At 56.3% G+C, this 12524-nt stretch overlaps 3 protein-coding genes across 3 annotated transcripts; 2 read left to right on the forward strand and 1 right to left on the reverse strand.

Moving 5' to 3' along the window:
• Positions 1 to 4150: 4150 nt before the first annotated feature.
• Positions 4151 to 5343, reverse strand: IE81DRAFT_320530 (Pre protein translocase Sec Sec61-beta subunit; the record flags this gene model as incomplete). The annotated part of the gene is made up of 4 exons (XM_025513058.1): positions 5101 to 5343; positions 4959 to 5032; positions 4767 to 4886; positions 4151 to 4320 (listed from the first exon to the last, which is right to left on the reverse strand). Coding segments are annotated over exons 1-4 (289 nt in total), but the record flags the coding sequence as incomplete, so codon positions are not given.
• Positions 5344 to 5593: 250 nt separating this feature from the next.
• On the forward strand, positions 5594 to 7827 carry IE81DRAFT_320531 (putative TUF1-translation elongation factor TU, mitochondrial). The gene is made up of 5 exons (XM_025513059.1): positions 5594 to 5846; positions 5927 to 6094; positions 6189 to 6387; positions 6543 to 6581; positions 6649 to 7827. Exons 1-5 carry the CDS (start codon positions 5750 to 5752, stop codon positions 7544 to 7546), a joined length of 1401 nt encoding a protein of 466 aa, XP_025372494.1. The 5' UTR covers positions 5594 to 5749; the 3' UTR covers positions 7547 to 7827.
• A 505-nt stretch (positions 7828 to 8332) lies between these two features.
• Positions 8333 to 12209, forward strand: IE81DRAFT_320532 (hypothetical protein). The gene is made up of 9 exons (XM_025513060.1): positions 8333 to 8651; positions 8751 to 8761; positions 8840 to 8882; positions 8956 to 9264; positions 9337 to 9475; positions 9546 to 9642; positions 9722 to 10121; positions 10205 to 10974; positions 11049 to 12209. Exons 1-9 carry the CDS (start codon positions 8606 to 8608, stop codon positions 11925 to 11927), a joined length of 2694 nt encoding a protein of 897 aa, XP_025372495.1. The 5' UTR covers positions 8333 to 8605; the 3' UTR covers positions 11928 to 12209.
• Positions 12210 to 12524: the final 315 nt, after the last annotated feature.

Here is a 12524-nt window from a genome sequence, read left to right on the forward strand (position 1 = left end):
TGCTGTGGAGAGGCGATGAAGCCGTCACTCAAGTGAGTGCAGGCAGTAATTGACATGGAATGGTTCGCCTCATTTGTGTCACCACTTGCCCGCACTTTTTGCATTGAGCTGATAACGGGGCGCCAGAGGAGAGCAGATTGGCTTCGAGCTAATGCACGCACGCACCGCTGGGACGGACGGGCCCTTGCTTCTCCGCTATGCGCTTCGCGGCTAAGTTTTGAGTCAAAAAGTTCCAATCTGGCTCACCTCAAGCCTCTTCGCTTCCAGCAGCAGCACGAAGCCCGCACGCATTCCGCACCTCTTCGTCTCATTCTGGCCAAGCGTGCTGCTGCACACGCACAGCATGCTGGATGGATCAAATTTGGCCTCGACGAAACATGACGTGGCCGCGGCAATTCGTTCCAGTGCAACTCAGACTTGATCATACAGGAGTCGTGAGTGCGAACATGCACACCCATCAGTCCGCATATAGTGGATGCTGGAGATCGTACACTGCGTTTGATGCTTTTGCCTCTCGAGCAGATGCTGGTATCAAGTCGCGGTGGACGAACCACGGGTCGCTCCTCGAAATGAAGCGTCAGCCTGGGGCTGCGGTGCCGTGCACGAACCTCTCGACGACTCCTATTCGGCGATCAAAGGCTCAATGATGCGCTGCGGGTCTATGCAGCCGTTTCATGACTAACGACTGGTGACTGATCACCTGCTGCTGCTTCATTGGGAGCAACAATGAAAGAGATGGGAAAAAGTTCGATGATGTTCATGTCGACGCGTGCGTACAGCGCTGTAGGAACGAACAAATTTCCAAACCGACGCGCATGCGTTGCGAGCCGAGAATGTCGGAGTCTGTGGCTGCGTTTCTCGGCTGCAGCTTTACGCTATAACACGAATGATGATTTTGCGGGACGATCGAGGACAGCTGCTGTGCGTGGCGCTATTGCTCAGTCAAATTGGGCTGCATCAGGGCTAAATAGTCGTGCACGAGTGTGGAGACGCGCGGGGGCCCACGCTTGGACATGCTCTTCAGCTGAGGCAGATGGGCCAAGGAAGCAGTTGGCCCTTGGCGCGCCGCCCATCAGTGATACCTGCATGCATGCAGCTTAAGCTCGCTGCATTGACAAGTGCACACTGGCATGGGAATTTGCTGCTGGACATGGCTTCCTGCTCTTCTGGGCGTGCCGCTGCACCCCTCTGCTATAGACTGAAGTTCCATTCGGCTTGCTCGTGCTGGGTGTGCTGTGTAAGCGTACGGCACCGCGCCAAACTCCGCACGCCGCCGCGCAATCGGCTGGGACGGCTCTTTTGACTGCGCCTTCGCGCCTCTGTGTTCAAGCATATGATGGTCATCAACAGCGTATACAGCATGCATGCAATGCAATGGCTCAAGACGCCGCAAGTGAGACCGGAGCCAAGAACCTGCAAAGTTCCGTCCACGGATGTCCGTCTGTGTACTGCAGGTATACATGATGGCTGCCGTCCACGCTGAGAGACTCATCAGAGTAGCGCGTTGTGGATGGAAATTCGACTTGTCTTGGGGTCCTGATCGGTGGCTCAAGTATGCGGGTGAGTCAGCTTTTGCGGAACCGAGCGAAGATTCCAGTTCAGTCAGTCTTCTTGAGTGTCAGATAGGAGTACACGCTTCTGCATGATGAGACGCAATGACTTCCATTTACGAGCCAGAGATGCGCTTGTGTACAGTTGAGTGTAGCCAAATCCAGCATGGGCCTCACCTGGCTCGTAATGTGAGAGGTCAGATGGCGCCACGGTGGGCAGTATGTCTGAGATACATAGATGTCGCGCCTCACGTCGAGCGTCGTCTTGTTGAGCTCGGGCCGTCTCGTCAAATGAATGACTATTTTGGTGTGCAACACCTCACCTCGCGTAACCGAATCAATGAGTTGCGTGAGTCTGAGTGCTCACATGCCTGTCGATCCCAGACTGCCGCATTTGTCCAGAACATGAGTCACGATAGTCTGTCTGACTTCCGCCTCGCGACTACACGCTGACCACCACCAGCTGAGCACTCTTGACTCATACATGTTCCCGCTGCCACAATTCGAGCAGATCTGTACGTGGCCCGGTGCGCTCAGGGGCACCCATATGCTCGCGTACAGCACCGCCAGATCCAGCCACTTCGATCGAGAGTATAGACTAAATCTTGCACTCCGATCCGCGCGTGCTTGCTCCCATTCGCGAGCCACTCGCAACGCTCGCTCCTGACCCAAAAGACTCTCTTCTCCTTTCCTTATCTAGAGCGGGGCATCGGCGCGAACCTTGATGTCGCTATACTGCTGGCCCGAGCAGGTATCCCTAGGAAGCATCTTCAGCCCCACCTACTCCGCATTCTTATTTTTGACTTCTGCGGGGCCCCGTCACGATCTTCGCGACCCGTGTCCACACAATCCTGAATGCTGCGGACGCTGGTGCCTGAAGTACTTAGCACCAGAGCGTACGTTGCGAAAATCTCACTCAAGTCGTGAGTTGACCTCGAGCTGCGTTCGCATGGACGTCTGGGGATGTGTGTACCCGCATATAGAGGCGCCATTAGCTGCAAAACGTGATCGGGGATGCCGCGAGGGGCGCCGCGCGTCGAAGCGATCGAGCTCGCTAGCGAACGATGCAGCCGCACAAGCGAGACAGCAGCAGATATCGATTTAGCGCGCTGCCTGGCGCTTCGGCGCAGGTCTCATTCGTCGCTCCTTGCTCCTGCTGCTGCCGCTCGATCGCGGGCCATCATATGATGTGTTGCCTCTTGACAAAACCACAATTCGTGATTCGTGATTCGTGATTCAGATATATTCACGATTGCAAGGCCCGTCTAGGACTTCGGCATGCACCGCCACTCCGCCATGCTCGTTGAGATCGCAGTGATACACGACGGGGTTCGGCAAGGCGGTCACGTCCGCTGCTGCATGAGTGCCTCGCGGCCTCCTCTACACTCGTCTCAGGCCTGTTGTCAGGACCCTCCGTGCAAGCGTTTGTGCTACGCAAGTGAACAGAGCAGGCGGATCAAAGACACACCCTCCTGTCTCTTGCCCACCTTGCTCTGACAAGCGCAATAAGCATCAGAACTCAAAGTCTTGAAACCACAATCAAGCGCTCGATCGCTCGTCAGCTTGACTCACGAACGCTGCCTGCAGCCGGGGGTTGTGCAGCGAGGTAGACCGCGTGACAAGCCGGGGGCAAGCCTTGGCAGGGACCGAATCCGCGATGCTCGGCGCAACTCCGGCGAGACTCGGGATGGCTTGGGAAAGGGACAACATCGTGTGCGCGCACGATCGATCGGCACCCTGGATCCAGAACAAGTCCACGCACGATCGAGCGGGAGGATTCGTGGTTTGAACAATTTGATTGGCGACTTTGCAACTCAAAATGTCGCCTGGAAAGCTCGCAACTCGGCTGTTGCTGTGCAGCAGAGCCACGAGTGACGGCCGTCGTGCCTGCGCGCTGGTACGGATGGATGATGGAGCGCTTGCACAAGCAAGAATCTTGAATGTCAGTCACTCGAGTGTACAAGTCCTGAGGAGGCGGTACCTCATCAGCATCGACCTTTGACCCATGGTCGAGTCAGGCCCCGCAACACGTGACTCGTGATTTTTGGAATTTGCCACCCTTTGCATAACAAGAGTTGATGAGTCCCTTGCCCAAACAGCCCAGCTATCGGTGCCTGATCAAAAGGAGCGATGAGCTTACGTGCAGACGAAAGTCACAAGACCCTCTGTTATCATGATCAGTGCCCCACGCGAACTCGCGTTGCCGCGAGCTTCCTGCTCGCAGTGAATGAACGAGAGTCTGTAGTCTGGGTCAAAGCCCGCCAAGCCAGCGGGTCGGCTTTCTCAGCTTCAAAGTGCACGGGACTCCTTCGAATGACGCCTTGAGCTCTTCGTTGGTCCGCTACATCGCAGGTAGGTGACCGGCGAGCTTGGCACTACAGAAAAGTGTCCAGACTGATCAGCTGGAGAAGTGTTGAGCAGGAAAAGCTGGTCAACAGCCCTGGGGGCTCTGCTACAGAGCGTGTGCAAGAGATCAAGCCCACTGGAATTCGTGATAGCGATTGGATTCGGATGACGCAAATGTGGATGCCACTCTACCAGGGTGCAGGGAGCCGCGTTCCTCTCCGTCGCAAGCCTTCACAACGCTTGCGACGCTGTCGCCGAGTTCAAAAATGTCCCCGCCTCGGCTGAATCGTCCGACTTCATGCATTGTGGCCCCGTCTCACATTCCTACTACTTCACGAACGCACGGGCGATGCGCGATCCGACGTGCAGCACGACGACGCTGAAGACAAAGCCAACCGCCAAGACGAGGACAACGACGGGATCACTGAGCGGGGGATGCAGAAACAAGTTCATCAGCTGGGCCCAATCTAGCGCGTTGTGTCTGGAGTCCTCCAGCTACTTGAAAGGCTCTCTGTCTAGCCATTCGCGATGAAATATTCGTATCGCGCAGAGATACAGAGCCGGCCGAAGAGAGCGCCCTCCCTGCTCCTCGCCATACACCATTCGTGATTAATGGTTTTTTGAGACAAGATCAAATGCGCACGCACTTTCTCTGGCAACACCCGTAACTATCGTCTCAAATTCCGCCTAAATATCTCCCTGGACCTCATCAGCTGGCGCCTCAGCGGCACCACCCTTCGGCCGTCTCCCGTCTCTGATTTCCGGGATGCCTGAAACAAAGCAGCATCTTGGCAACGAGCGACCTAGCTCGACGCTCCCACTCCGGTCCCGCCTGGATGCTTTCCTTTCGATACAAGAGTACCTACTCACACGCTAAGGCCCTTGGAATCGTCTGTATACAACCTCATCATCGTGTTTGAGCTTCCACCAGCTCCAGCAGCCCGAGCAGAGTTGGGCTTGGATGCGGCATCCTTGGCAGCAGCTCGACGCCTGCATGCAAGCAGGGGAATGAGATGCTTGAGAGTAGGTCGCAGAGCGTCAAGGTGTGATCGCAAGACTTACCTGAGAGCAGTGGAGTTCCTGCTGGCGAGAGCGGCCAGCTTGGCCTGAGTGGCAGATGCTGAAGCCTCGTCCGCCTGTGGAATGGATGCGATGCTTTCTTGAACACTCGAATGAGGTTGAGGAAGCGCTAACGAGCACTCACCATGGCGTGCACGGTTACAATCCCAAGAAGTATTGGCAACTAGAAGACGTTTGCGTCCTTGTCCTTGTGGCAGAGTTTTCTCTGCGTAGCGTCCTGTCCTGTTGATTGGGGCTGCTCTTTGATGCAACAATGGGACAGCGCAGAAAGACGGGGGCGCACTTGCGTCTCTGATAATCACAGTGTGAGGCCAGCCCGTGAGTGGTCTGAAGCGAGTGGAATCACAAGTCAGTCACTTCTATAGGCCACGGCAGTTATGAGTGCTTGCGATGCCCGCGACGTGGCAGTATGCAGTTTCGGCTTTACTCGCCCGTAAATGCTGGTGCGCCGATGTGCGATTACCACGTGGCAATCCACCGAGCTGGGTTGCTGATGATGCCCGGCTCTCCCAACTCCTCCCGCGCGGCTGTAGCTAGAGAAATCTGAGGCGAGTGCGCGTGCATGCAGCAGCTGACGCAAATAGGTGCGGTGGACGATGCCTGAAAGCCGCACATCAATTCTTTCATGAATAATCAGCATCACCAGGAGTGGCCACGACCTGCGAAACAAGACGTTGCCTAATCGCAAGTCCATCATCCCGATCGAATAGGTTCTGCACTGCTCCTCATCGCTCAACCCTCTTGTGCCGTGTGCATACGCTTCTACGGGCAAGATGTCGCTTCTTCGTCAACCCATCGCCCGTGCAGCCAGGACTGGCCTTTGCCGTCATGTCGCCGCTCCCGCAGCTGTCACCCAGGTCCCTACTCGATGTGCGTTCGCGAGCGAGGATAGCGCCACTGCCTGCAATACATCGCTAACCAGACGCTCTTGCTTGGCCACTTATCCTCAGCGATGAGCCTCGCTTCTACCCAAGCTCCCATCAGACACGGTCGCAGCAACATCGCCGCTGCAGCCGCGGCTCGTCTTCCCAGCGCTGTGAGGACATACGCTGCTGAAGCGGGCAAGAAGTATGTGCGAAACAAGCCACACATGAACATCGGTACAATCGGGCACGTCGGTAAGTAGCTTTGTGAAGGCAACCTTGAAGAAGCTGCTCGCTGCAATCTTGTGTCTCATGCATGTTCTCGTCAATGACCCATCTCCACCTGCAGATCATGGGAAGACCACTCTGACGGCTGCCATCACCAAGGTTCTCTTCGAGTCCAGCGGTCAGGGCAAATTTGTGGACTATGCGAGCATTGACAAGGCGCCCGAAGAGAAGGCTCGTGGTATCACCATCTCCAGCGCGCACGTCGAGTACGAGACCGCGAACCGCCACTATGCGCACGTCGACTGCCCGGGTCACGCCGAGTGAGTCATGGAGTGTCACGCGCGATTCATGGCTCGCAGCGAAAGGCATGAGATGCAAGGCTCAAGGATCAGAACACATAATTCTGGGGTTGCACTGAATCAGTAGAGCTAGCTCCCCTGGATGGCCGGCTGACTCTGGCTGCCCTTCGTATTAGCTACATTCGTAACATGATCACTGGTGCCGCTCAGATGGAGTGAGTTTTGGCCTCCTCCACAATCCGCATTCGCTGCTCTGCTAACAGAGCACTTGCACCTCCACAGCGGCGCAATTATTGTCGTGTCCGCAACGGACGGACAGATGCCTCAAACCCGAGAGCACCTGTTGCTTGCCAAGCAGGTCGGCATCAAGAAGTTGGTCGTATTCATCAACAAGGTAGACCAAGTGGACGACAAGGAAATGCTGGAGCTGGTAGATATGGAAATGAGAGATCTGCTCTCTACCTACGGCTTTGATGGAGAGAACACCCCAATCGTTCAGGGTTCAGCCTTGGCTGCTCTGGAAGGAAAGAACCCCGACATCGGCAGCGAAGCCATCGTGAAGCTGATGGCCGAGGCGGACGCTTGGCTTGAGCAGCCCGCCCGTGATCTTGACAAGCCTTTCTTGATGCCCGTGGAGGATGTCTTCTCCATTTCCGGGCGCGGAACTGTTGTCACTGGCCGTGTGGAGCGTGGCATTATCAACAAAGGGCAGGAGATCGAATTGGTCGGTCTTGGCAACAGCTTGAAGACCACCTTGACGGGAGTCGAGATGTTCCACAGAGAGCTTGACCGAGGAGAAGCTGGCGATAACATGGGAGCTCTTCTGCGTGGAGTTCGCCGAGACCAGGTGCGCAGAGGTCAAGTGCTTGCTCTGCCAGGTTCCATCAAGCCGGTGAAGAAGTTCGAGGGACAGTACTACATTCTCACAGCCCAGGAGGGTGGACGCCGCTCCCCCTTTGCGAGCGGATACAGACCGCAGCTCTTCATCCGAACCGCAGACGTTACAATCTCTCTGACATTGCCAGAGGGCCAAGAGGATCAGATGGTCATGCCTGGAGACAGTGTCACCCTTAACGGCGAGCTCACTCATGATTTGCCCATCGAGATCGGAAGCAGATTTACCCTGCGAGAGGGAGGCCGCACTATTGGTACCGGTATCTGCACCAAGATTGTTGCCTAGACGTAGGCTGGACCTTTTTAGCAATGCAATATCTTTTGCATGCATTTCGTCAGCGGCCCAAGCACATCCAGAACACGGAGCGCGTTCGAATCGGACGCGATTGCCAGACGCTCCTGCTAGCTGATGCTAGTGACGAGCGTTCAAGAAGAAGCCGGATGCTACGCATCGAAAGGCGGCTCATGCCTTGTAATCACTACTCATCATTGTACACGAACGTGACACAGTCTGCAATCCCGGTGTGCTCGCTTCGACGTGCAAGTGAGCGCCAAGCTACTTCGCCCGTCCCACAGCGAACGCTAGAGCGCTGCAATGCGAGTACTAGCTAGAGGCGTGAGTGTTGCTAGCGCGTTGTATTGCCAGTCTCTTGACCGAGACCCAGGATTGAGCGAATGGGCGCGGTGGACACGTCTCGGATTCGCGACGCCATGCTATTTTAATCGGATGGCTTGCTACCGCAGTGACCCGGCCGACTCAGAAAGCAAACTCCAGTGGGCTCGAGTCGAGTCCCATCGCTCGCTTTTGTAAGGCGTTTAGGCCGCGATTGCATGCGCACGAAGAGCTACGATTTGAGAAAGGAGCCCATCTCGAAGTCGCTTTGAAGAAAGTTGAGTTTGAGTGTTGCGTTGCCTGTGGAAGAGGGACTACACTATCTAGTCACGTGTCTTCTGTGAGCCGTCACCCGCGCGCACGCGGATGCGGCAAGCCGACCTGGCCTCCGCCGCCCCACGGAGCAGCAGAAGCCATAGGGTCTGTGCCGCGTCGTATCACCTTCTCTCTGCTCGCGATTTTTCGTTGCAAGGCTTCGACGAGCGAAGGTCGATGGTGCCGCCGCTCTTGTGGCGAACCCAAGACATTGTGAAGCTTGCCCACTTTGCTTCCTGCGCTCATCGTCACACGCTGCAATTCTTGCTACTCTCTGCACACCCAAAGTCGCCAAGGAGCTTTTTCGCGAAGCAGGGAAGACGCAGCTGTAGCCACACGGGCTTCATTCTGCGACTTTGAGCTCGCAGGAGTGCAGGCTGCTGCGGAAAATTCGCGCTGCTGGCTGTATCAAGTACAATGGAAAGTCGTCGAAGCTGCGCATTCTGTCGGGCTCGCAAGCTTCGTGAGTGCGATGGCCGTCGCTGCACCGGATCTTCAGTGTCTACCGATGCTGACTTGTCCCCCTCCACTACACCCTGTGACTACGTCGATGCACCGTCAGGGTGCTCTGGGGTACGTTCAGAGCCGCAAAAGCAAGCATTGATAGCCTCTGCTGAGATACCGAGGCTCTTGCTCCCCTCCCCTCCTTAGGAAACACCATGGTGCGACAAATGCGCCGAGCGGGAGCAAACATGTGAGCTAGCTGCGCTGTACTCACTGTGAGAAGCGTACGAAATGCAAGCTGAGGCGTCTTTGAATGCTTGCAGGCATATATGAGCTGGTCAATACGACTAGAGCTGGAGCTCGTCCCTCCATGGAAGCCCACACGAGCAGTCCTTTCGAGTCTGGCTATAGTCCGCACACATCAGCACCTACTGCTCCGGCGAAGCGGAAGAAGGTGTCTACCACACCGAAAGCATCCTCGAGAGCGCGATCTATTGGAGATGTATGCGATGAACGGGCGGGCGACTTGCAGAAGTATGAATACTGCGCAGCAGCTGCAGTGGATGATGGGCACAGCGAGCTGGGTGTGTTGGCACAATCGCTAGAAGCTCCCATTGGGGAGTGGCTGTTAGGTAAGCCTCGAGCAAGATCCGTATCTTCTCCGCTCGTAGCTCCCTTCTGACCGCCTCATTTGCGTGCTGCAGTAATGGCATCTGTCTCAATTTGGCTCACTGCTTCGCAGCACTCGTCGATGGTGCCACAGAACGAGAGCGTGCTGGGACTGCGCCAAGGGATTTCAGCCCGTCTCTGGGTTCCGGACGCGAAGCCAGGACAGAAGGCTACGTGAGTGCGAACGCTACAGGAGGGTTACATGCAAAAGCTCACGCCACTTGAGACATAAATCGTGCTCAAGGGACCCTGCGAGCACCATCACTAGCTCACTGAAAGTCGAGCTCGTCAATGCCGCTTTCGCGCAGCACCCAATACTCTCTTTGCTCGTGAACAAGACAGTGAGATTGGCATCGTAGACGTCTTTGCACGCTAGCAGCTGGGCCTCTGACGATTCCTGCACTCCTCGACTACTGCCAGATCCTGCAACGCGACATGCATGATGGCAATGCAGAGCGCAATCTTGTCAATGCCATTCTGGCGGAGGGCATCGGACTGACGCTCACAGTGCAAGACCGCAGCGTGGAGTACATGAACGGAGAGGCGCTGCCCTCGCCGTCAATGCTGGCCGAGGATGCAGAGGCGGAGGTCAGACTTTCTGATGCATCGAGCGCTGCGCGAGCCTTCACGAGCGCTCAGGTAATCGTTCTGCTTGCATGGAGGTCACTCCGCCTAGACCAGCTGGGCCACGCCGTGATCTTACTCAGCGTTGCGTCAGATCTCTTGTCCTGGCTAGTCAATGAGCGCCGACTCAGACCTGCAAGCCACATGGTGCGGATCAATGGCGTTGACGTCAAAGAGGTTGAGGCAGATTTGATAGGTGAGCACAGAAGCGCACTGTCCGGTCCTTCACAGACGCAACAGCAACCCACATGAAGGCTTAATATCGTGTTCCTACCGCAGATAACATGAGATGGATATGTCATCTGGCACAGACCTTTTTCAAGTCCACCCTTGGTCATGACACTGTGACCCCGCGGCAGGGCCTCGTCGCAGCACTGGAGCCTAGCGCGCTGCCCAAAGCTAGCGCTCAGGAAAGCTCCGGCTACCTTCTGGATCGCATTGCGGGATGTTTCGCAACGCTTCCATCGCACTCCGATCAAATTTCGGCGTTGTACACCGCGGCGCAAGCGCTGGACCTCGCAAAAGCCACCATTCTGCCAGGGACGAGCGCGGCAAATCGAGGGCACCAACTTGCCAATCTCCGCAACGCCTACGCAGAGCACGTCATCCGGGCTGAGGGTCTGCTCGAACCGCGTTATAGTCTTGCAGTCACCAACACATATCAGGCTCTGGCTACTAGTCTAGTCACTCCAGTCGAAGAGGAGGAAGAGTATGCGGGCTCTGAGGTCTTGAGCGCGACTTCTAGAATCAACAGTCTCCATACAATCTTGAGCGAAGTGTCGCAAAGCAGGGTCGCCCGCCATGGGCAAACAAGGCTCGAAGGAGGCCCGCTTGGTGTGCGAGGTAGAGGCCTGGCCGCCACGATGCGATGGCTGACGTTGATGACTGCAGCACCATTCTGTCTATCAATGATGCGCTCAAATCTCAGCCTACCCTCAGAAGATTTGGCGCTCCTAAAGAGAAGTGCTGCAGAAGTGTCTAGGGCAGAAGCTGCGGAACTGACGGTTGCACAGACCTCTGCACTTGTGCATCGTCAGGAAGACATCCGAGTAAGTCCTTGCGGATTTGTGCTCAGCAAGCCGAGAGTAACTCCTATTGACTGCCTTTTGAGCCCCTTTCGCAGCGGGTGCTTGGACTTGACGAGGTCATGGCCCGCGTGACGCCGCAAGTGGGCGAGTCCGAGCCCTACACACAGCGAACCCGCGATAGGGCATCCCGTTCGCCAGACGGCAATTCCAATCATCTCACGTCTCGATGGACGTCGTCAGCGGAGCAGTCGCGAGGCACAGCTCCTTCTTCCTATCAAATTAGCGCCTCCGCATTCACTCGATCTTCGCCCCCTAGTCAGCCCATCACGCTGACCTCTACCTCACTTGGCAAGCGACCCTTTTCGCCCGCTAAGGAGTTCGAGTACACGCCAATTCACCGGGTGACTCTCTCTCAGGACAGGTTCGAACAATCGCAGCAAAGCGAAAGTAGCGCGCTAGAGGGCCAGCATTTCTCTCAGTCCCAATCTCAACGGTCACCCAGGTGGCGAGCGAGCTCACCTTCGCAACGATCATCTCCGCCCCTCGCGCCGCCGCCGCATGTGTGGAGACGAGCAGAGTCATCTGTGCAAGGTGGCAACATCAGCGCGATTCGCATGGTTGAAGACCAGTCCACTGCGAATTGCCTGGATGCGGCCAGGTCCGCGTCGTCTTCAGCTTACGCTGACTTGCCGACGAGCTCGTTGTCAAGGCCACAAGTGCAGTCGATGTTTGCCAACAGCAATCGCAACGGAAAATTGAGCCGTGCACGAGAGCGCACTAGGAGCAGGGACGCCCCGCCAGCTTCTCATCAGCCCTCGACACACCGTTCCACGCCGTCACCACCTCTGCGTACGCTCAATCGATTCGACCCCATTGTTGAGACGCAGCTGAGTAGTAGTGCGGCATCGTCGTCGCAGACAGATCAACGGCGGGAAGAGGGCGTCTGGCATGACAGCCTTGGCGATTTCGTATAGGACAGGGAGCCTGCCGCAGCTGTCTCATTCGCATCATGTCCCTCCTCGCACATGGGTGGGTGCTGCCCTGGGATGCCAAAGCCTCTCCGCAATATGCTGTCGTACTTCCCATCAGGATGTCGTTAGCCCCGCGCGGACTGCCGGATCTTATCGGACCTTGGCCTGAGGATCGTCAAATCAATGCAGTCGTGCATGTGACAAGGAAGGCGCCGCTGCGGGCGACCATCTGCAAATTTGCTGTGTTTCTCAGCAGGCAACAATCAAAATTCATGTGTATTTACGGCGAAGAAAGACTGGCCCAAGCGTCGTTCGTCATCATGTGATTCTCGAGCTGTGGTGCGAGCAGGCGTATTCGACGGAGACTTGTGGACCAGCAGCTGTTGCGCGAATCCAGACCGTGAAAAGACTGGACCTAACGCAGCGCTAGCGAGCTGACGAGCAGCCCTGCCACAGCTTTAGGCAGCGAGAAGGTGCATCGATGCCTGTGACGCACACACATGCCGGTGCTCTGTTGGGCGAGAGATCGTAAGTCTTGACTGTATGCCACGCGTATCTCGCTTTGCCACTCGATTTTGCTGCTGCTATAGTGTGGTGGCA

This window comes from Ceraceosorus guamensis (assembly GCF_003144195.1).
Source record: "Ceraceosorus guamensis strain MCA 4658 unplaced genomic scaffold IE81scaffold_6, whole genome shotgun sequence".
Classification (NCBI taxonomy): Eukaryota; Fungi; Basidiomycota; class Exobasidiomycetes; order Ceraceosorales; family Ceraceosoraceae; genus Ceraceosorus; species Ceraceosorus guamensis.